The sequence below is a fragment of the Perissodus microlepis genome, chromosome 11 (genome assembly GCF_051167445.1).
Source record: "Perissodus microlepis isolate ML-2025 ecotype Zambia chromosome 11, ASM5116744v1, whole genome shotgun sequence".
NCBI lineage: Eukaryota > Metazoa > Chordata > Actinopteri > Cichliformes > Cichlidae > Perissodus > Perissodus microlepis.
The window spans coordinates 31,998,713-32,022,912 of record NC_140471.1 but is presented as its reverse complement, the minus strand read 5'-3'; the positions used below and the strand labels follow the sequence as shown (position 1 = coordinate 32,022,912).

At 40.2% G+C, this 24,200-nt stretch overlaps 2 protein-coding genes across 2 annotated transcripts in view; one reads left to right on the top strand and one right to left on the bottom strand.

Moving 5' to 3' along the window:
• Positions 1-5,880: 5,880 nt before the first annotated feature.
• LOC146378244 (uncharacterized) lies at positions 5,881-8,218 on the bottom strand. The gene is made up of 4 exons (XM_084944075.1): positions 7,486-8,218; positions 6,782-6,979; positions 6,408-6,618; positions 5,881-6,142 (listed from the first exon to the last, which is right to left on the bottom strand). Exons 1-4 carry the CDS (start codon positions 8,216-8,218, stop codon positions 5,881-5,883), a joined length of 1,404 nt encoding a protein of 467 aa, XP_084800201.1.
• Positions 8,219-23,185: 14,967 nt separating this feature from the next.
• arl4aa (ADP-ribosylation factor-like 4aa) overlaps positions 23,186-24,200 on the top strand; it is a 43,440-nt gene continuing 42,425 nt past the window's right edge. The window contains exon 1 of the mRNA XM_084944185.1: positions 23,186-23,540. The gene's annotated coding sequence lies outside the window, so the exon portion shown is untranslated. The remainder of the gene's footprint in view (positions 23,541-24,200) is intronic.

Below are 24,200 nucleotides of genomic sequence, written 5' to 3'. Positions count from 1 at the left end.
TACAAGCTATGTACAGGCTATGAACAGGATATAAATATGAAAAACTATACAGAATATGAAATAAATAACTTTACAGAAATCTGAGATATACAGTTATACAGAAATGGGAACTATGCAAGTTGTAAACAGTTGTAGGGTTAAAAATTATCGTATGTACAGAATGATTATTTACAGAGCTATACAGTAGTGCAGTTAAGATAAATTAGATATGTGGATAATTTCTACAGTATCTATATAAAGTGCTAGTGGTTGTGAGTGGTGGTTCAGTCCATGTTATTATTGTGTGTTTGAGGGTACAGTTGTCCATTGTGGGTGTGTGTATGTTCAGTCCATGTGTTAACGTGGGTCAGATGTCAGGAGGCAGAGTTCAGGAGTCTGACAGCTGTGGGGAAGAAGCTGTTCCGGTACCTGGTGGTCTTAGTCCGGAGGCTCCTGTAGCGCCTCCCAGAGGGCAGGAGGGTGAAGAGTCCATGTGATGGGTGACTGGGGTCTCTGATGATTTTCCCAGCCCTTTTCAGACACCGCTTCCTGTAGATGTCTTTTATGGCAGGAAGTGGTGCTCCGGCGATGCGCTGGGCAGTTTTCACGACCCTCTGCAACGCCTTCCGGTCCGAGGCAGAGCAGTTCCCGTGCCAGACTGTTATACAGTTGGTCAGGATGCTCTCGATGGTGCAACGATAGAAGTTCACCAGGATGTCTGAGGACAGGTGGTTCTTCCTCAGAGTCCTCAAGAAGAAGAGGTGCTGGTGAGCCTTCTTGACCAGCTTGGAGCAGTTGGTCGTCCAGGTGAGATCCTCGGAGATGTGGACTCCCAGGAACTTGAAGCTGCTCACACGCTCCACAGCCGTCCCCTTAATGTGGATGGGTGGATGTGGGTCAGCATTCCTCCTGTAGTCCACGATGAGCTCCTTGGTCTTCTCGGTGTTAAGCAGCAGGTTGTTTGTGTCGCACCACTCAGCCAGACGATCCACCTCCTCCCTGTAGGCGGCCTCATCGTTGTCACTGATGAGGCCAATCACCGTGGTGTCATCTGCAAACTTGATGATGGTGTTTGAACCATCAGCAGGTCTGCAGTCGTGGGTGAAGAGGGAGTAGAGGAAGGGGCTCATCACACAGCCTTGTGGTACACCGGTGTTCATTGTGATGGTAGATGAGCAGTGGTTATCCAGCCGGACATGTTGGGGGCGGTTGGTCAGGAAGTCCAGTAACCATTTGCAGATGAGGGAACTGATGCCCAGGTCTGTCAGTTTCCTGATGAGTTGTGAGGGGTGGATTGTATTGAACGCTGAACTGAAGTCTATAAACAGCATTCTGGTGTAGGTGTTGTTGTTGTCCAGGTGTGAGAGGACAGAGTGCAGTGCGATGGAGACTGCATCCTCTGTGCTCCTGTTCTGGCGGTATGCGAATTGGTGGGGGTCCAGGGTGGGGGGGAGACAGGATTTGAAGTGTGCTAGGACCAGCTGCTCTAAGCACTTAGTGATGATGGGGGTGAGTGCTACTGGGCGGTAGTCATTGAGGCAAGATGGGTTGGAGTTTTTGGGTATCGGGACGATGGAGGTGGATTTGAAGCAGGCCGGTACCACAGCGTGGGCCAAGGACAGGTTGAATATGTCTGTCAGCACTCCTGCAAGCTCCCCAGAACACGCTCTGAGAACACGCCCGGGTATGCCATCAGGGCCTGCAGCCTTGTGGACATTGATCCTGCTCAGCACCGCTCCTACATCGGTGGGGGAGAGAGTCAGAGGTTGGTGGTCTGGCGTCACGTCTGCTTTGGTTGTGGTTGTGGGGTTCCCTCGCTCAAAACGAGCATAAAAGTTGTTGAGCTCGTTGAGGAAGGAGACATCAGAGGATGCGGGGGAGGGTTTGGTGGTCCTGTAGTCTGTGATGGTCTGGAGTCCTTGCCACATGCGTCGGGGGTTGGAGTTGGAGAAGTGTTCTTCTACCTTCTTTTTGTAATGGTGTTTGGCTTTTTTGATGCCCTTCTTTAGATTAGCCCTGGCTGTGCTGTAGGCGTGTGCATCTCCTGACCTAAAGGCGGTGTTGCGGGCCTTCAGGAGGAGACGAACATCCCGGTTCATCCAAGGCTTCTGGTTGGGGTACATGGTGATCCGTTTCTGGGTGGTGACACTGTCTGTGGTTTTGGAGATGTAATCCAGTACAGATGAGGCATACTGGTCCAGGTCTGTGTGGGTGAACGTATTCCAGTCTGTGTTTTTAAATCTGTCCTGGAGCACTGCGTCTGTCCCCTCTGGCCACATTTTAATTGTCCTCACAGCAGGTTTCACACGTTGGATGAGTGGTGAATACCGAGGTGTGAGGAACAGGGAGAGATGGTCCGATTGTCCAATGTGGGGGAGGGGCGTGGCTTTGTAGGCTCCAGCCAGATTGGAATACACATGGTCTAAAGTCTTGTCTCCTCTGGTGTGGCAGGAGACATGTTGGTGGAATCTGGGGAGGACTGTCTTTAAGTTGGTGTGGTTGAAGTCGCCAGCAACAATAAAAGCAGCCTCGGGGTGTTTATTCTGGTGTTTGTTAATGGCTGCAGAAAGTTCTTTCATGGCCAACCTAGCATTAGTGTCGGGGGGTATATACACGGCAGTGAGTATGATCGACCATTAAAAACTCCGCATTAGGTGAGCAGTGACTCTCAGTAGTAGTGGAGTTCATGCACCAAGCATTGTTAATATAAATGCACAAACCTCCACCTCTGGTCTTGCCGGAGTCATCTGCTAGCCTGTCGGCTCGGTGTGTGTGGCGTCCTGCTAACTCGATAGCATTGTCCGGGCAGCTGTTGTTCAACCATGTTTCGGTGAAAAACATGACATTTGAGTCCATAATCCGTCTGTTGTTAGTGATGGAGAGCCGTATCTCATCCATTTTGTTTGCCAGAGAACGGACATTGGCGACGAAAATACTGGGTAAAGGCAGCCGGTGTGGTGTTAGCTTTAGCTTAGCCCGTAGCCCTCCGTGCCTACCTCGCCTTTGTTTACGATCTCGGCGCCGTCTGCGTGCACTTCCGCCCAGCCGGGGAGAGTGGGCAGCCTCCGGTGTTCTGGAGATCTCTGGGATGAGTCGGAGATCGGCGATAAAACTGTTGGAGTTATGAGTCCAGATGTCCAGAAGCTCCTGTCTGCTGTAGGTCAGCAACGCACAGCAATTCTGGACGAATAATCCGGTTAAAAGTAGATAAAAAACCGCTAAATAGCAGATTCTGGAGAGACACTGAGCCTCGCGTTGTTCACGCGCCGCCATCTTGAAAAGAACACCGGTTGGCACCGGTATCGGATAAAACCTAAACGATACCCATCCCTATTAATAACTAACCTTGTATTGTGGATGAATGAGCTCAGTTGTTCTCCTGACTGAAGTTTGGCCCGTGTATAGCATCCTGTTATGCGATTGCATTTGTCCCTAACCACCAGAATCCCTCACGTTAACTTTTATTGAGTGGAAAAAAGCTGGCGTTCATCCTCCAGCTTCACTGTGCTAGCAATCACGTAGCACAACATTATATACCAGGTAGTCCAACTTCAGTAACCCTGCAAACGCCACTGCTGTTTAGTTTTCTGTCTTCATTATTTTGGAAGTGGTAGCAGAGCTGTACGTTTTAATTAGTTTCAAAAATCTCTCAGTCAGAACATGGTATGTCATGTTTAGGTGGAAACTAGCGAGCTAACTTCCTGTTAACTTCTAACTCTGTTAAATTTAATAACTTCTCTTTTCATGGATGCCTGGATGTTAAACTTAATTGTTACACCTGGTAAAGCAGCAACAACTGTAAGTCCCATCATGTGTATTCTGAAAAGTGTTTGCTGAACCTCTGCTAGAACATCTGCTCTACCTTCTGAGTGACTACACTGTAAACTGACCAATGACGATCTTGAGTCTGAACAAATGACTGCTTTTAATGGCCTCATGTCTTCTACCCACTGAACAACTAATAGTATTGTGTGCATTTCTACAGTGTATACTGAAAGTCCATCATTGATCCTTTTCCCCATTTCAACCACAAACTCCGGGATCACAACTGCTACACCAGTTTGACTGGCTGCATTCTTTGATGCATCTGTATATATTTGAACATATCAATGTAAGCCTGTACTGTATGAGAGTTTAAAATAAATGCCCTATCCTTATTCTTCTTGTCCAATAATGTGAAATCTACTGTGGCTTCAGGTATTATCCATAGAGGTATTGCTGGTAATGGCACTCTTTGACTGAGGTCTACCTGATCCAGTTCAAATTAACCAACCCATCTAACCAACCCAGTGTATATGGCCCTCAAAGACTTCCTATCTGCTCCCCTGTCCCTCCCAACTAATCACCTTATTATATTTAAATCTTTTTTACATTTATCCAACACTTTCTGAATGTGTACATCCCATGTTACCCTTTCATCAAACCACCAAATTTACATTTACTCACTCCAATCCTTGACCATATAACTTAAGCTTGACATCCTCACCAACTCTTTTCCTTGTAAAAAAAAAAACAAAACAAAAAACATTGTCTTGTCCTTATCAACTGAGAATTTAAAACCAGACTTATATCACCACTCAACTTTTCCAATTGTTCCCTGCAGTTTCTTTACAATATACTCTACATTTTCCCTCTCTTCCACATTGCTCCATCATCAGCAAAAAGCAAAAGCCCTATCCCACCCTCTATATCATTAAAAACATCATTTATCATTAAAGAAAATAAGAACATAACACTACGCTCCTTTGAGGTGTATCATGTTCGACTGGAAACCTCTCACAGTAAACCTTTCCAGTCCTCACTTGTATTTGTCTTCCCTTTAAAAAAAAAAAATCCATTGTCCACCTGTACATCTGCCCCCTCATTCCCAATTTACTGATTTTAATTAGTAGGCCTTCTCTCCACATCATGTCATAGGCTTTTTCTATATCAAAAAACACTGCCACGATCGTCTTTGTTTATTTGTGTTGTGCTGACTTCGTGTTCCAAACACAATACCAGATCCATTGAATTTCTCGCTCTTCTGAGCCCACTTTGATGTTTAGATATGTATTCTTTATTTTCTATATAGTACATTAATCTTTCATTTATCATTCGCTCCATTACTTTACAGATATTTGACGTTAAAGTTATAGGTCTGTAATTTCCTGAATTTGTATCATCCTTCCCTAGTTTACTACCACTGCCTCCTTCCGGCTTTGCAGCTTGTGAAGACTGTGAACTCTGGTCTTAAATCCCCATAGACACAGGTGTTGCCAATCCAAGTAGACAAGGTGGAAACACTGGTACAATGGAAAAAACCAGCACTCACCCAGACCATGACAGGGTCGTTGTGATTGGGTTTCTTTTTATTACTGTCTTTTTTGCTGAAAAAAGTGAAGTGAACTGAATTTCCACAGCTAGACATGAGCATGACACTGATAATGTCCTTCTGAGGAGGGAGGCTTTCTATACAATCAGTTGGAGGTCTGTATTTTGATTTGAAAGCTGTTGAATGAAATAATAACTAAATTCACAGAAAAACAATAATGCAGTTCTTCATGAAAAGTAGTTTTTATTTGATCGAAAAAAAAAAAAAAACATAAACACTCACAGAACCAGAGAATTTCTCATCATAACATGGTTGAACCAAACCTTTAAAAAAACCAAAAAAACAGTAGAATATTTCATCACATCACTTTAACTATGTGTAAAGTTCTCTGCAGCAACAAAGCAGCAGCTTCTTGCTCTGACCTTCATTTATTTTAAAGGTAGTGTTGCACGCATTGCGAGTCCTTGGGTTACTGACAGTTACAGAACTGAGGACCTGCTGGATCTACATGAAAGTCACATGAGTCACTGGAGGAAAACTGTATAATAATATAATTTTTGTTTGTATAGTTCACTTTGCACTGCTCAGGATTAGAATCGTGTTTCCACTCTTTCCCAAATGCAGTCGCATTCTTGCAAAACGTCCCTTTCGGGCATTGTGGTCAGGATGCTGAACCTGTTCCTGGAGATCTCCCGCAGCTCCTTGATCAGTCCCTCCACAGATGGATTCGGCCAAGTTTTGTTTTTGTCACGTACAAGAATGTATGTCTGCCTCTTGATCAGCTCCAGTCGCTCCAGGTGTCGCAGCTTGTTGAGGAACAGCAGGTCTCTTGTTGGTTCCTCACGGTGGAAGCTACAGAAGACAAGACAGGAAAAAACGTCAGCTCTAGTTGTGTGTTGGCAACGATAGGCCCATAATGGGAAATTGTTGACACGATTTTCTGTAGTGTTTCAGTTGTACTTAAGAAATCAAGACAGAAAAAAATTTACATTTTGCTGCAAATTAAGTTATGTCAGTTTCTCAAGTGAGATGATTTGATGCTGCAGGTCACACATAAACCATCAAATGGAACTTTTACTTTGTAATAGTAAAAAAAATAAAAATCTGCTGGGCATACCGTATCCTGAGAGTCTTGAGTTGAGGAAACAGTGTAGGAAGCTGTTTGCAGAGACTATCAGCAAAGCGGTTCTGATCTATGTCCAGATGCTCAACTTGCTTGAGTTGAGATGCAATGGAGCTCATCTGGCACTCGCATATGGATGTTCGCAGTGTCAGACTGGTTACCTGGGATGGAAGGTCTTCCGTATAAGAGGCAAGAAAAGTCCCTCCTATAAGGAAAGAAACGACAGGACAGAAGTTACAGAAAACAGTTTTGGCCTGGAGCTTCACACAGCTTCACAAAAAAAACAAACAAACAAAAGGATGCATGCAAGACAACAGATTTTTTCTTACTACACACACTTACACACATTACAAAGATTAAATGGTCACCAATGATTGCGAGTGATTCCAGCTGTTGCAGATAACTGAGCCAGGAATAGATATGGCACTGGAGACCATCCCAGGGGTACCTGTAGTGGACAGCAAGCGACTTGAGTGAAGTCAGACCCCTCAGCGCGTCCTCCGACAGGATGATTTCTGTGTAATTGACTAACTCCAAAGAGATCAGTTCTGGGCCGCCGTACTCTCCTACAGGATAAAAGAGGTGGTTAGTTAAACATTTAGTCTCTGTCAGTTAAGTTTAGCATAGTCACACAATATTGCACAACAGGCTGTGTGATCACAATACTAATCAGATTAATATGTATGTATGAATGCAATCAGAATAATAATTCCTAAGGAAATTATGTGGGTTACAGTTTGTCCAAGATAGTAACAGTAATAGACTAAACTAATTAAATAATACAATATATTACAAGTACAATACAGTTTCCAAAATTTAAGAAATAGCACTAATATATACAAATCGCTCAATTATAAACATCAAGAATATTACAGAGGTGAAATATATATAATAATGCAGCATGTGTGCAGCTCAACTGACTTCAATATGATGGGTTTTGTTCCAATATTAAGGCATAATGTCAAGAAAATATTGTATTTTCTTGATGAAAAGCTCTTGTCAAAGGTGTAAAAAGTGACTGTATTGGTTCTGATGCTTGCAAGTGTAAAATGTAATCAGGGGACTGGCTTACCTGGGTTTTCTGGGTCCAGTGGGTAGAAGTAGTTGTTGGGCAGTGGCACTGGTGGCTCCCCTTTCATTCCCCAGGATAAGTGTTTGAGTTTCTTCAGTCTTAGCAGCAGGTTGTGGAAGACACAAGAGGGCACTGGCCTCATCCTCTCAAGCCCTTCACTTTCCTGCTGGTGGAACAGCAAGTACTCCAGGTTGACCAAGTGTGACACGCTGTTAATGAACGCCACAGTGTCGTCGCAGGACATCTGAATGTTGCAGACGCTGAGGTGAGTCAACCGCTCTGCTAGTTGCTGACTCTGACACTGCACCAGTAACGGCCCAACCCAGGTGGCATTTCGTACCCCAAGACTCGTCAGTTTGGGGAATTCACACAGGTTGTCTAAGTATTTCATCTTGTAATATCGCCGTTCCCTCACACAGACAATGGTGTTGAGCGATGGGAGGGACTCGCTGAGGAATTTCCAATCTTTGGGTCGTAAATATTGCACTGTGGCACGGCTGACCCCACGGCACTGCACGGTGTCCCAGAATCCAGATGTGTAGCGGGGAAAGTTGGAGAGTCCTGCTGTATAATCCTTCCACAGGGACGGGTGGTCGATGAGATCTCTGAAGTGTCTGCAGCAGAGGCGGGCTGTGTGCTTTTCCTCAGTGTTCAAGTAGCCGAACACCAAAACCCAAACTTCAGGTGGCAGATATGGTAGCTCCGGGACCTTCATGTTGACTGTTTGAGCCATTGCACCTCAATTCCTTACACAAATTCAACCAATGCAGAGGCAGCAGACCTACAATTAATAGTCCTTTGTCCCTGAGTAATCACACTGATTCGCTGAAATGTAGGAGCACCTGGAAAGGGAACAACAACAGTTTACAACTCAGGCTAAACAAAAAATGACCAAGACCTCACTTAAGCTCTTTTTTTAAATGTAAAAGGTGTTTATTTTTGCCCCAAACTATTCAGGCAAGCTTCACACCTCCAGCAAGACGGTAATATGAAATAACTATCCCAACGTCCTTGTGGGTTGCCATGTGAACTTAAAGAAGCTTGTTGAGGTGAAATTTGCTTGTACCTGTGAGTCACTGAAAACAAGGCCTCCTTGTATTTATCTCCAAACAAATAAATTAATCTCTGACTCAGTCTGGCTTCATGAAACGTGGATATAAAAAGTCATATTATTATTATTACAATCCTAGATTATTTTCACAAAGCATTTCATGCACATGTTAATTCCCTACAGCCAGCCAAAAAGAAACAAATGAAGGATAATCTGAGATGTGTTTTAACAGAAAAACCACTTTCACTCCCAAAATTACTTAAAACAGGTCAGTAAAGATCTATCCATACTTTAAATGCTTAACTTAACGAAAACAGCATTGCAGTACATCTAACCAGCAGAGATGCTACAACAGGTAAACTTAAACTACACAGCAAATTATAGTTTGTGGTAGAGAATAATCCTTACCTTGCAGGAGTTTCTGAAAAGTTCAAATCCAGCAAGAAGCAGATGGAGAAGCTCTTCCAGCCTGCACACACACAGGGCCAAAGCAGAGTGACCATCCCTGGTCTGTGACCCTTAAAAAGCTTGCTGGTACTTAATTAACATACGACTTTGTCAATAAAATAATCCCTGTATATCCTGTTATTTGTCTGCTGTTGACATCATCAGTCAAGTGGGGTGTGTCAACGACTCATTTTACACCTCAACAACTCTCGATAGGTCAATCAAACGTGCTTGAGGCTGAAGCTCATCACTCCATTGTTGTGTTCCAGACTGCTTGATCACATCACTTACATGTCTCCACACCCCACTCACTGTTTCATGTCCTTTTTCTTTCTCATATGTAACTGAAAGCCCACCATGACATATTGCTGTTGCATGTGTTCATACAGAATTCCTGTGTAAAACGACTTAACTAGCACACTTAGCAAACAACACCAGTCACACCGAGCCACACATTTTGTCCCTTTTTCTTAGCTAAATAGAAATCAAAGTAAAGAATATTTTCAATGTTTCATTTAAAATAGTTTATTTCAAGCTTGTCTTAACTGAATGTTCAACAGCACCAAAGGTTTTGTAATAGTTACACAGATCTTATCTGCAGTCCATCACTGTATATCTGCTAACTCAGAGACCAGCAAACTTTAACATTAAAAAAAAAATCTGTTTTTAGCACAATTTATTTTTTCAGCAGTCTAAAATCTGCATGGAGCCACATAAACATGTGACTACTCTGCAGTAGGTTATTTGTTTATGCACTTTAACTGTATCCATGATCCCTTACAAAAACACTCCAATTATAGTAAGAACTGATCTAATCTTTAGATGATGAATTTCTTCCAAATCCTTTTGTAGCAGCTAGAGCGGGGGTGTCCAACTAGATTCCCCCGAGAGCTACTGTCCTGCAGCTTTTAGACGCATCCCTACTCCAACACAGCTGAATCAGATGATGGGAATACATCTTCAGCGTGCCATCAAGTTTGGCAAAGGCTTGATAACGAGGTAGCATTTGATTCAGGTGTGTAGCTCTCGAGGACTGCAAAAAGCTACACACTGTTCTACAAATTAAAGGACAGAAGTGCATGTGAGAAAGCCAACTTTAATCTGCCAATCTTTGGACAGACAATAAAGTCTGTCCAAGGATGACCAGCAACAGCTGACATGACCTATTCATCCCAACAGTTCCAGGAACGACCCCCCACTCCACTGTAACACAGGCCATAAATACCAGAAAATTCAACCCTTGGATTTGCTTTTCAATTAGTATTTCTAAAGACTCTTGTGTGTTGTAAGAATTCCTAGGCAATTCAAATAAAGTGATTAATGACAAAAGTAACTTGAAAAAAAAAAATCAACAAAACGCAAAGAGTTGATAACAACAAAAATAAAAACATGGGTAAACATACACAAGGAGAACAGACTGAGAGATAAGCAATAAGGTGGAGACCATATGCACCAGTGAATGGACACAGATGAAAACAACTGTGAAAGTTGAAAACAATCGTTAACAACCTTTAACACCTTCAACAGCTAGTTGCATGTAGAGAGAAACCATAGAAAAACCATAAAAGAGGGAAACAAAGGAAACAGACACACAAAGAGACTTCTTACATAAACAACAGAGTGTCACACTAACAGAATAACCTAAACTAAGTAAAATAATGTGAATGATCATGATCACAATTATCTGGCTAATATATTGATCTTAACAACAACAAAGTTTTTATTTCTGAACCTTATAGAATGTAATTCAATAACAGGCTCTGAGTTATTTGTGATGTGGCTAAAATCAATATTTTTCACGCAAGTCTGCCTTAAGCTGAACATCCCGCAAGATTTTGCTGTTTTCTAACAGGTTATTTTCCCAGTGTCCAATCATAAATATTTTAGTGGCTGCAGATTTTTAGCATTTTATAATTCATATCAGAGAAGCTCAAAACTGTTCAAATTGCTCTCCAGGGCACGGATGCTTGATTTCAGCAATTTCCTGCTTCAAACCCACATTCACATAAGGCTGAAGGTTTGAAAGTAATAGTTGTTGGCAGCAGAGGCTGCAGGCATAGGCAAATGTTTGGAGGCCCTGGGGTAATGCAGAGTGCACAACAGCTGCATGAAATAAATGAATGGATGAGAAATCTGAAGTTATAGGTGCAGATTGCAGAGGCAATTCCTCTCCACATGCAACTAGCTGGTGAGGTTTCTCTTCTTTGCACCAGTTTAGAGATGATGGGCAAACACGTGTTTGTTGCTTTGTTGCCAGAGCAGCACCCACTTTCTAAAGTCCCCCCCAAAAAGCCTTTAACTGTTTTGGTTAAACACATTCTAAATTACAGAAACATTTGAGTTTAGAATGTTTTTGTGAAGAAGAGATAAAAAAAAAGTTTTTCACTGAGGGAAAAGCACAAAATGTCATGTTTAGTTTAAAAAAAATTTTTTTTTTCATCTAAAACATGAAAAACATATTGAAAGGAATTTTGCATTATCAAGCAAGTGTAGAAGTACGTGAACAAATAATCAAAAAATAACACTTAGTACAAAGTAGCTGCTACTATAGCTCACCTGGTTGAAGCGACCCATATGGTGAAAGTTACTCAAGGGCCTGTTTGAATAATAATGAGGCCTAATTTTGAGAAATAAAACTCCAAAAATGGCTATTGATTACCTTATAAACCCTCTATAAATGCCTTTCTCCTTGAATCTGCAGAATCTAAGTTCCAATGACCAGTTTTGTTTACATGCAGTTTATCACTAATGCTCACAGAAAATGTACAAAGTGAGCAGTGGTGGTCGACCAAGCTAGAAAGTGAATAAAGAGGTGAGAGAACAGCAAAAAAAGTGGTGAATAAGACAAAAAAAATCTAATTATAAAACACTGTATCTGTGTATACATATTTCCTTGAATTTTTTTGACAGTAGTGTAACCCAACTGAAACGGGGTCCAGCTGAAACTGAGGAAAATCTCCAGCTCTCTGTGGACTCTTTCTATAAAGAGTGCGTCCAGCAAATTTAAATGACTTATTTATTTTCTGGGGAGGATTTGATTGGGTTTTGCAGAAATACCAAGTTGTTAATAATCTGAACTCTTTTCAATACAACCTGAAGTTCTACAAGCTACATCTTTATTAATATCGATGTATTATTAGTTTTTTAAGTACAGTTGCACTTTTCTCCCCAGTGTAATTTGCTCAACCAAACCCATTTTTATTTAGTGTGATATAGGACTGTACTTTTTATTTTCTGTAACTGTTTAAAAAAACAGACAGGTGCTATAGCTTACGTTGCAGAAATAAGAAAACATATTTTCCAAAGGAGAGGTTGTCATTTTGTGATCACTGTTTTGACCACACTTCTGCTGTTTAACAGATGACAGTAATTTGCATTCATTTAAGCTTCTGGAAAAGTCAAAGTGTTTCCCTGGATGCACGAGAATTGCTCTTAATTTTCTGAAATGGAAAATAAAACAGATGATCAAATACGATATGAGTTATGTGACATGTTATAGCATGAGCATGCATGGTTGAAAGTGGAACCAGGTTACTAGTTTAGTGATGATGTGACTGCTCATATAAGAAACAGGACGAATTGTGCACAGGGTTGTACTCTCTGCTCAGATTCAGCCAAATGCTGCAAAACTGGACCTTCACAGACAAAATGATAAAGGGTAGCTCATGCTTTCAATGAGGTTTCAAGGCTTTTCATCCAAATATTAAAAACAATTGTTATTTTGTTAAATTTACAACTCTTGATGAAAATGCACAACCCCCCAAAATTGTCATAACACGACTGGAGCAAATGATTAAAAAATAAGCACACAGAATTCACACCATGATATTCTATTACATCATTATAACCACGTCTAATGTTTTACTTCAAAAACAAGGAAGCAGCTTCTTGTTTCCTTTGTCCTCATTCCCTTTTTGTGAACAAAGGCATTCTAAAAATAACTGACCTATTATAAAAATCGTTTTACCTCCTCACAGTATTTCTAAATATTCAACCAGTTGATTCTGAAATGTTTACATCGCAGTATTGTTTTAGTCCTGTGTTCTTACTCCCCCCAAACACAGTCACATACTCAAAAAAACGTAACTTTGCTGCATCATATTGTTAATCCTGAAGCTGTTCTAAGACAGCTCCCTGATTGGCCTCTGCAAAGATTGACTTGGTCATGCTTGGCCTTGACAGTCTCTGTGAAAGCACCCCAGCTCCAGCTGCTCTAGTTGTTGTAGCTCAGTGATGCTGAAGTGGTCTCTTACTGGTTCACTACGGTAAAATCAATGGGAAGGGGACAGAAAACAGTTTGGTTGTATTCAAGAAGTGAGCACAATAAAATGTAAAATATGCAGATTAGCAGGAATAAAGAAGCAATATAGTGCTTCTGTTAAATAACTAACGGTAAATCAGAAAACTGCTCAGAGAAGTCACAGAAAAATTCTTTAGTCCCATTTTTGCTGGCACCCTGTATTTGGAATGTAGACACTATAAAAGATGGATTATAACCATTATGACATGCTTCAGGGGTTTGTGACGTTCCATTATGAATCGTAGAAATTAGTATTTTTGCCATGTTGGTGTTTTTTCTAACCAGATGTGATGAGTAAGAGAGTGGATTGTGAAATCACATGCTCAATGGAATAATGCTTCTATGATTTGAGTCTTTAAAAACATTTTTTTTTTAAAAAAGTAAATCAACTATTCATTCTTAAGTGAGGAGATTTGATGCTTGGGATTCTTAACCATATGTCAGACAACTGAAGCGACTTAAAGTGTAAAACAAAATAAAATAAACAATGTTTACTTACCTGCTGTCCAAGTGTCAAACAGTAAAACAGTATTGCATGATTGTACTTACAATTCTATATACACTTTGCCCAGATAATCATGATCATGAGCATCCGAGATCTCACCCATGGTTATTTGTACTACAAAATAATTAAACAATTGAATAAAAGTTCCTCACACAATGTGCTTAGGAATTTTGAAAATTACTTTTATTATCATTTAAAAAAAACAAACAAAACAGGCCACAGTAAAAATTAAACAGGAACTCCAGTTATCAGAATTTTCTTTGTTATATTTATTTATTTATTTATTACAACTTAAGTCCAAAAACTTGTAATAACTTTTTTTTTTTTAAACACTGCATCAGCTTTTTATCCTCTCTCCTCTCTCACCGTTTCTTCAAATGCATATTAGAAAATTACTTTGGTTTAAACGCTCAGTTTGTTTTTCCACAACTTTTACCAGGATGTCATGATCATAGTGTACAGGGAGTGCAGAATTATTAGGCAAGTTGTATTTTTGAGGAATAATTTTATTATTGAACAACAACCATGTTCTCAATGAACCCAAAAAACTCATTAATATCAAAGCTGAATGTTTTTGGAAGTAGTTTTTAGTTTGTTTTTAGTTTTAGCTATTTTAGGGGGATATCTGTGTGTGCAGGTGACTATTACTGTGCATAATTATTAGGCAACTTAACAAAAAACAAATATATACCCATTTCAATTATTTATTTTTACCAGTGAAACCAATATAACATCTCCACATTCACAAATATACATTTCTGACATTCAAAAACAAAACAAAAACAAATCAGCGACCAATATAGCCACCTTTCTTTGCAAGGACACTCAAAAGCCTGCCATCCATGGATTCTGTCAGTGTTTTGATCTGTTCACCATCAACATTGCGTGCAGCAGCAACCACAGCCTCCCAGACACTGTTCAGAGAGGTGTACTGTTTTCCCTCCTTGTAAATCTCACATTTGATGATGGACCACAGGTTCTCAATGGGGTCCAGATCAGGTGAACAAGGTGGCCATGTCATTAGTTTTTCTTCTTTTATACCCTTTCTTGCCAGCCACGCTGTGGAGTACTTGGACGCGTGTGATGGAGCATTGTCCTGCATGAAAATCACGTTTTTCTTGAAGGATGCAGACTTCTTCCTGTACCACTGCTTGAAGAAGGTGTCTTCCAGAAACTGGCAATAGGACTGGGAGTTGAGCTTGACTCCATCCTCAACCCGAAAAGGCCCCACAAGCTCATCTTTGATGATACCAGCCCAAACCAGTACTCCACCTCCACCTTGCTGGCGTCTGAGTCGGACTGGAGCTCTCTGCCCTTTACCAATCCAGCCACGGGCCCATCCATCTGGCCCATCAAGACTCACTCTCATTTCATCAGTCCATAAAACCTTAGAAAAACCACTCTTGAGATATTTCTTGGCCCAGTCTTGACGTTTCAGCTTGTGTGTCTTGTTCAGTGGTGGTCGTCTTTCAGCCTTTCTTACCTTGGCCATGTCTCTGAGTATTGCACACCTTGTGCTTTTGGGCACTCCAGTGATGTTGCAGCTCTGAAATATGGCCAAATTGGTGGCAAGTGGCATCTTGGCAGCTGCACGCTTGACTTTTCTTCGTTCATGGGCAGTTATTTTGCGCCTTGGTTTTTCCACACGCTTCTTGCGACCCTGTTGACTATTTTGAATGAAACGCTTGATTGTTCGATGATCACACTTCAGAAGCTTTGCAATTTTGAGACTGCTGCATCCCTCTGCAAGATATCTCACTATTTTTGACTTTTCTGAGCCTGTCAAGTCCTTCTTTTGACCCATTTTGCCAAAGGAAAGGACGTTGCCTAATAATTATGCACACCTGATATAGGGTGTTGATGTCATTAGACCACACCCCTTCTTATTACAGAGATGCACATCACCTAATATGCTTAATTGGTAGTAGGCTTTCGAGCCTATACAGCTTGGAGTAAGACAACATGCATGAAGAGGATGATGTGGACAAAATACTCATTTGCCTAATAATTCTGCACTCCCTGTATAGATAAAATCTTAAAAAAAAATTTAAAGAAGAAGATGGTTTTCACCCAGTAGGGCAATAACTACAAAGACCAAAAATAAATTCATGTTCAAAGTCAGATTTATTGAGTCAATGAAAGAAAAACAAAAACAAAACCTAAAAAAACTAACACACACAAAAAAAGTAAAAACAAACACTAAGCTTAAAAAGCGTAATTGTGACCCTTAGAAAATGGGGTAATACATGAAGTGTTTATCATTGGTATATAAGACAGTTTTGCTTTATAACATTAGAATAAAATAGTTAGCCAAAAAAGGGTTAAAATCCATGTACATGACAATAAATGCAGCTCACATTGCAACTCACAAGCTGAAAAAGTTTCATTATAATGTGGAACATATTTTGAGAAAACCATTCTGAATTAACACCAGGATATTGCACCACATACAGTTCAACAATTTGGTCACTTGTTGAATCTGAATGGACCATGTTCTGCACCTCCACTGAGAAGCCGCTGCACTGAGCTGTGGCCACAAGGTGGTTGGTGCCTGTCGTGGTGGCAACCCCCGAACCAAATGGCAGACACCAGAGGTGAAGGGAGCCACCAGGCTGAAGAAGGAGTCTTATCGGGCTAGGTTAGTCTGTTGGCTTCTGTTGACTTCATCAGGCGATGGCCTCCAGCTCGCACTGGAACGGTTTGCAGCCGAGTGTGAAGCAGTGGGAAAGAGAATTAGCACCTCCAAATCTGAGGCCATGGTCCTCAGCCTGAAAAGGGTGGAGTGCCCACTCCGGGTCACGGATGAGTTTCTCTCCCAAGTGGAAGAGTTCAAGTACCTTGGGGGGTCTTGTTCATGAGTGATGGGAGAAGGGAGCAGGAGATCCACAAACAGATTGGTGCTGCAGCTGCAGTGATGCAGTAGCGTAACACATCCAGTCTAAAAGAAACAAAACAACGAAGTACAGTCTGTACTTAAGCTCTCTGTAATATAGAACCTGTTTAGTTTTGACCAAAACGTCCTAGGGAAGTCTTGCACTCAACGTCAACTATTCAAGATTGCAATATCGTATAACTCCATTACAACATAGCTTTAGTCCTGATGCTGAGGAGATTACAATTTAAATAATTTACATTACAAAAACTGTTAAGACACAGTAAGGTCTATAAATTTCTTGGAAATAGTTTTTATGTTAGCCTCTGAACAGAACAGGTGTAGTTAATCAGTGTGAGTGATGACTTTCAATTTTAGTTTTATGTGTTTTAATGCAAAGTTTAGCATCAACTGTTTAGGATTAGGTTAGAACTTCTTTAACTTACAGAAGTCCAGTTGCTGTCTTTTTTCCAACCTCCTTAGACCACTATGACCTGGATGACTGAGAACCTACACACACTTTTCTTTACTTTTGCCACAATTTGTACACTATATTTAGAAATAATTCTAATGCAAAGGGCTCTACTAGCATATTCAGGGACAACCCAAAAGATTTTTTTCAATATATAATACACTGTTAAACATTTTATTTATAGCTAGTAATAACTAAATGCCTCTTTGATTATGCACTTTAATCTTGCTGTGGACCAATGAAACAAAAAGTTGATTTTGAACGGTTTGCAATTCAGTAAAATCAGGAGACAACTGAAGAATTTAAAGAGTCACTTGCAGGAATGATACTTAATATAACTTTTGCATATATCCAGAGACTCAAAAGAGCTACAGATTCATAACCCCTGAACTAGCTGCTTATAAAGTTATATATATATATATATATGTGTGTGTGTATATATGTATATGTGTATATATATATATATATATATATATACATATACATATGTATATAAATGAAGTGGGGAAATTACTGCATCATGGAAGTCAAAGCATTACAAAGCTATAACCTATAATACTCCATGAAGTCAGTGCAAGTTGAATGGGGCATTTGGCTCACTGACATTCCTATATAATACCAACTTAGTCATATGGGTATTTAAGCATATCATTACCAACTTACAGAGTAGATATTGACGTGCGCCCAGTTAGTTTCTTGAGGACAGCTTTTTTTTCCTCCCCCAGACCAGACCTTGATAAATACGCTGCACTACAAAGCATCATCCTGATTCCACCAAGTACCAGCAGATGGCAGCACTAGATCATAAACATCTCAGACTATCCTTTTGAGCTAGTCGAAACTTAAAGTACTACATGGGATACACAAAAGGCACTGGGGCCAACATCCAAATCTCCCATACCCAACTATTCAGAATAACTGATTCATTCGTTTTTTGGCACTACCACAACCACATCTTTGAAATGTGCCGTCCAGTTTGCATTTATGCCAACATGTTAAGGAGTTTGTAGTTGGGCTGCATTTCTTTTTAAAAATCAGCGTGTTTAAACATGTCAGTTTAAACAGTTAAATCCCATAATTCTTGACGACACTGTTTAAGTGCTGCATTCATCTTTCCTGAACTGAACTGGCATGAAAAATATATAATTTAAAATTTTATATTTAAATTAATACAGGGACTTAAAAAAAACACTCTTATTTGTGAGGAAAAATATTTGTAAATAATTTGTAATCCAGACTTGTGTGCCACACAAAACAAGCACTTATTTAAACTTTGTAAACATTTTTTATATTTTAAGCCAATTTAATTGCGTAATGTACATTTCTAAATCATCATTTCCTTTAACTCTAATCATAAGCAAACAGTCAAGTTTGAGCTTTGACTGGGTAAAGCATTACTTGTCCAACTGAAGAAAATATCTCCCACACCATTATACCATCACTTGATCTGATGATACTAGTCAGGCTGGATACATCCTTCCATGTCCTGCAAAGCGAACTTTTTAAAGTCTGTGTCAGAGTGACTTCCTTGCCCTTTACAATATAACCCATTTCCAGATTTTAAGACCCATCCAAGTAAAACCTTTCCAAGGTGTACACTATGATAATGCAAATGTACAACCTGCTGCATAGTCCTCAACTTGACCTTTTATGCCCAATATGCCTCAGTGTAGATGTCTCAGCAGTTGTGCTACAGCCAAGTCATCACACTTTACTATACTGCATTAAGAATAACTGACAGTGGATTAAGTATAAGAACGCTTATCAGCTATTCAAACATCCTAAAAGCACTACTTTCCTAATTAAGAGAAGACCCCACCCTCAAACTAAACATAACTTCAAGTAAACAGTCTAAAAATATCCACACATCATCTAGTTTTTAACAGAAGGCATGCATGTACTGTGATCTCATGATGCCCACTGGTACAGAGGCAGCTGTTCATTCGCTATATCTGCAATAGCTGCACATGTGCATCTAATGCGTCATCTGTGACTTTGCATAACTCAGACTAAATATAAACTGAAAAGGATATCACTCAATAAACCACAAGAGCAAAGGTGTTTAAGCTCTTGATATTCTTTCAAGTACCAAACAATGTTACAGAACCAAACATCTGGAAAAAAAAGGCATTGCTGTACTGAAAGTATTTATGCAGATATTTTTTTTAGGAAAGTAAACACACTGCAACTTCAGTTACATGTCATGGTCCCGGGGTGAGAATCTGACTTTACTCCATATTACTTTAATCATACTTGATATAGTGATTGACAAACAGTCGGAGACAGTATATTCAACAAGTGACTCACAGTGGTGAGAGGGGGTTGGACCGTCTAAAATATGACTTGCAGGCCACAAGTAGACCACAAGCATGATGGAGTATCAAGAGCAAGACTGCGGATTGAAGGGGCTACAGTACATCAGTAGTCATGATGTTCAGTCTTACCAAATAAGATCATTTAAATTCTTAGGTTTAAATATCTGAAGTTTCTAAGAAGCTGAGTTGTAGCATAACTAATATTTATTGTAATGAAGAATGTACTCTTTGAGGGGAACATAAATTAGCAATGTTGGTCCAAAATCGCGATATCAAAATAGTGCAAAGCTGTTAAAAGTTCATGTAATGTTCTATGGATGTTGATTGATGTTCAAGTAATAGGTTTGGAGTTTATTGTAGGTGCTGTGGACATTCCCCTTGAACGGTCACTCTACTGTGATAACTGTATTTTACTTGGGACTTTAATGCAAGGGCAGGCTTCATAGATGATGTTGGAGTTGGATACTACTATAATTATTAGGTTAGGATTTTCCTTATTTGAATGGAGTTCAAATAATTCCAAATGCAAGTTGAAATCATTAGGTAACTTTATTACTATAACAATGGTAAAATGCTTATTGAATTTTGCCAAAAACTTGATTTACATATAGTTAATGGCAGATTTGGGAAAGATCTGGGTACTGGAAAGAAAACGTAATAATAGCGGTACTAATGAATATGGAATTATATCAATGTATTTTGGATAAATTAGTAAGGAGAAAGAAAAATTCAAAAATAATGGGGAATAAGGAATATTGCTTGTCCTGAAGAGTTTATTTCATTGGTTACCAAATTATTAAGTTGATATAATTCCTGTCTTCAACAACAAATTGGACTATAGGGAAATAAACGGTAAAGGTGTTAAGGCCTGTACAGATAATCATAGTATTACTATTTAGGTGTATTGGAAAATGTGTTACTTCAGTAATTAATGACAACTTATTTAACTGCAGAGGGTTTTCTGGGAGACGAGCAAGCTGGTTTTAGTGCAGGTTCCTCAATTGATCATATAGTTGTTTCTCATAATGTGAATTATATTTGAACTATAGGAAACAATTATACAATTTTTTGATTATTTGATTATGAAAAAGCTGCGGAATTAGTTGAAAGTGTCTGTTATAGAGAAAGTTAAACATTGCAGACATAAATTGGAGAATTTTTACAGTTGTGTATAATTTAAACCAAAATACCAAGTTGTGTGTGATGGCCTGAAATCCGTGTTGTTGTGACTGCAAGATCGGGGTTTGACAGGGTGAAAATTTATCAACTCTCCTCTGTAAAAATTTCTAAATGATTTTGCGTATACTAGTAGTAGAGATAACGGGCTGGGATGCGGGGCCTCCTTGCTGCTGCAGAGCCTGGGGCGGTCCGCTTGCCTCCACCCGGGGGAAAGGGTAACGTCTCCTGGGTCTAGGTGCCGCTTCCCCCTCCAGGGGCGAGGGAACCTGGACCTGGGGTATAGAGTTTGTTTGGGGAGTGTGATTGTGTGTCCATGCATGTCTATCCCTACGTTGGGTGAGTGCTGAGTATTTGTATATGTGTGCATGAGGGTGGGAATGCATGTTTGTGTCTGTGTGTGCCTGTTTGTCTGTGTTTATATGTCAGGTCGGGTCTTACACTCCACCTCTCTGGGTACTCCCAGGCCCTCCAAAGGCCTATCTCCCCTCACCACACTCCCTGCCGGTAACTGATGCCCTCAGGTGTCGGTGCGTTGGTGGTTCTTGGTGTCCGGGGCTGGGCGCTCAGGTATGTACCAGCTCACTCCCGGTGACTACTTGGCAGGGCCTGATGCCTGTTGCTCGGTCAGGCCTCTTCCGGGGCAAAGGGGGCCCTCGGGCCTCCGGCCTCTGGGCCTGCGGCTCGGTTCACTTTGGCACAGCTGGCTGCTGGCAGAGCCGGCGGGCACACCAGTGCAGCCCCCTCTGGTTTCTGCTCCGTGGCTATTGGGTGACCCCTCATCTGGGGCTCTCCTCAGCTCTTCCTAGGAGGGTGGCACAGATGCCCCTCCGGTGGTCCTCCTTGGGCTCTCGCACTCTGGGGCCTCTGGATGTCTGGAGCCTGGATCTCCTCCATGCCTGCTTCATGTCCTGGGGGATAGGGCTATGGCTCTCTACATCCTCTAGCAGACCATTACATGGGGAAACCTTTTGAATACAAGAGCGCTGATCCACACAGGTGTGCACACGGGTGTCCACTGTTCATAGACATAAACTACACCTTTATTGGCTGCTATTTCCAAGCACAATGTGCGCTGTCGGTCCTGCTTGCTACACAACAACATTCAACATTTCGTATTTACTGCTGTTTACACTTAGCTAGATTAATGTGATGGTGTTGTGTTTAGTATGTTGCTCTGTTTTTTTGGTTTTTTTGCTTGTTTTCTCTTCTTTTTCTCTCAACAGGTGATCCAGGAGATTTTTTTTCTTTTTTTTCTCTTCTTTCTCTTTTTAAGTGCCCTCTCTCACTATCCCTCTTCCCTTCTGTTTTTCTTTTCCTTCATCTTTCTTTCTCCCTTTCCTATCCCTCAGTCATGTCTGTCCCATGTGTAACAACTGAAAATATAATAAAATAAATAATAACAACAAAGGTCGATCAAATGGACCAATACGGCAAGGCCATGATGATCCTATTGGCAAAGTAAATCCATTGGGTATCCTTGTTGGTCTTCAGACAACAATTCTGACGGCTAAAGAACCAAATGGGACAGGCAAAAAAAAAAAGAAGAGATAACGGGCTATCATTTCTGGCTGAGAAATGAGTGATGACAATGTTGAGGTCTAAGACTTTGTGCTTCTGTACACAGATGATACTGTAGAATTGTCAGAATGAAAATTTTTTTAAAAAAGAACTTCAGAAGGTTTATTTAGTAGAAAGATAGTGTTGACTGGAGACTGTGTGTAAACCCCAATAAAAGTAAAATAATTTTTGTAAGAGGCAAAGTAAGAACATTCTGTAACTTTAAATTTGCAAACTCTGTATTACAAATAGTGGATGTTAACATTTAATTAGAATAATCACTTGAAAAGTTCAGAAAGGTCTCTATAGTTTATTAACTAAAGATAGATATAGTTACAGTTGGTTGACCAGATAGATGGTCTTACATGTATTGTTGTATGGGTCATAGATGTGCAGCCATGAAGACATTTTATCTATTGATGCTTTCCATGTTAAATATTTTCTCCAGTTAAATAAAATCGCTGCAAATTGTGCTCTACATTAACAATTTGGTAGATTTAAGTTGATAAAGAATGTAGGATGATTGGTTTCTGGTGTAGATTATAGAATGAAATGACACGCACTGATCTGGCGTGGTCATAAAGGGAAAGAAACACTGCCTGCATTAGCTGAATCAAAGGTAACTCTCAAATTTTATTTACAATGGTTACTAAACTGTGTCTATTCGGGTCATCATTCATCAAATTCTGTTAATGTTAATTGTTTATAAAGGCTAAAATACCGGAAACAATAATTATTATGATAAATGTTTAGGGTTGTAGACTTGACAGAGCTTAGAAACGTATTTTGAGCTCTTCGTGAACTGCATTTGCTTGACAGAATAGATTTCTAAATGTAATAACCAGCCGTATGCATGTTCTGTGTAGTATTTTTAAATATAACCTCCCCGGCGGTTTTTTTTTTTTAATAGAAAATTTGACTTGACGCATAATTAGTACGTCTTACTGCGGATCAAGAATCAAAGAATACTGATGTCCGGAGTAAAATGGTGCGACGGGCAGTCAGAGCAACAGGTGATCTGCGTTCCCGGGCAGAAACGTGATTGACAGCTGTTTTAGCCAATCGGCTGACAGAGGAATGAGGGCACGGGCCAATTGCGCGGTCCCGCAGTGTCAGTATGGGCGTTGTTCCAGGCTGGGCGCACACACAGCGGCAGTGTCATCAGCGGTAGATCCATACGGGACACTGAGGACAGACGGACATGGTGTGTCAGTTTCTGGCAAGGCTTTGCTGCTGTCTTTGCGGAAATAAGAGAGGAAAATATACCGTGAGCTGAATTTCAGACGCTGTAGATGCAGAAGACGACCGCGTTTCTGTCCAGAGAGATTAGCTGTATTATCTTATCGTCATATGAAGGGTAGGTAACACATTCTTTTTTTTTTACTAGAAATAAAAACGTATTTTCTTTTCCTTCGATTTAAAGACCTTACCACTGCAAAATTAGTGGAGAATCATATTGTGATAAAGGTAAGTATTAAAATGCAATTAGGGATCGAGTATAATACATAAATACCGTGTAATGAAACATGAGTTGCAGTAATTTGAACTTAAGTACCCCTTTGAGCTCCATTATGAGGGACTTCAGCCAGTATGCAATGTAGTAATTAAAAGTTATCATCTTTAATTCACTTTACATAATAATGCTTTGACTCTGATACACCGCAAATGAACGTAATAATAATTATAAACCTATATCTATACATCTTAAAAGCCACATTGTCATTCAGTGAGTAGGCACTTATGGATATTGAGGGTGAAATAAAAAGTAGATTTGCATATTTATTATGTAAGAAAGTATTTAATGTTAAAATAAATTGGTAGACCATGACTAAGCATGGTCACAGTTTCAGTGTCACCATAATAAAAAGAAATAATGAAGTATAGTCTTTTTAATGCTGATTGTGAATGTTTTTATTGATAGCTTGAATACTAATAGTTTGGTAGCATTCTCACTCCAATCCTTGACCATATAACTTAAGCTTGACATCCTCACCAACTCTTTTCCTTGTAAAAAAAA

Bases quoted from the DNA above. Each gene is read 5' to 3' on its own strand.
- LOC146378244 (XM_084944075.1), bottom strand. From the start codon at position 8,218: ATGGCTCAAACAGTCAACATGAAGGTCCCGGAGCTACCATATCTGCCA. The intron at 6,980-7,485 runs GTAAGCCAGTCC...TTTATCCTGTAG, and splicing joins ACTGGACCCAGAAAACCCAG to GAGAGTACGGCGGCCCAGAA. The intron at 6,143-6,407 runs GTATGCCCAGCA...TGTCTTCTGTAG, and splicing joins CTCAAGACTCTCAGGATACG to CTTCCACCGTGAGGAACCAA.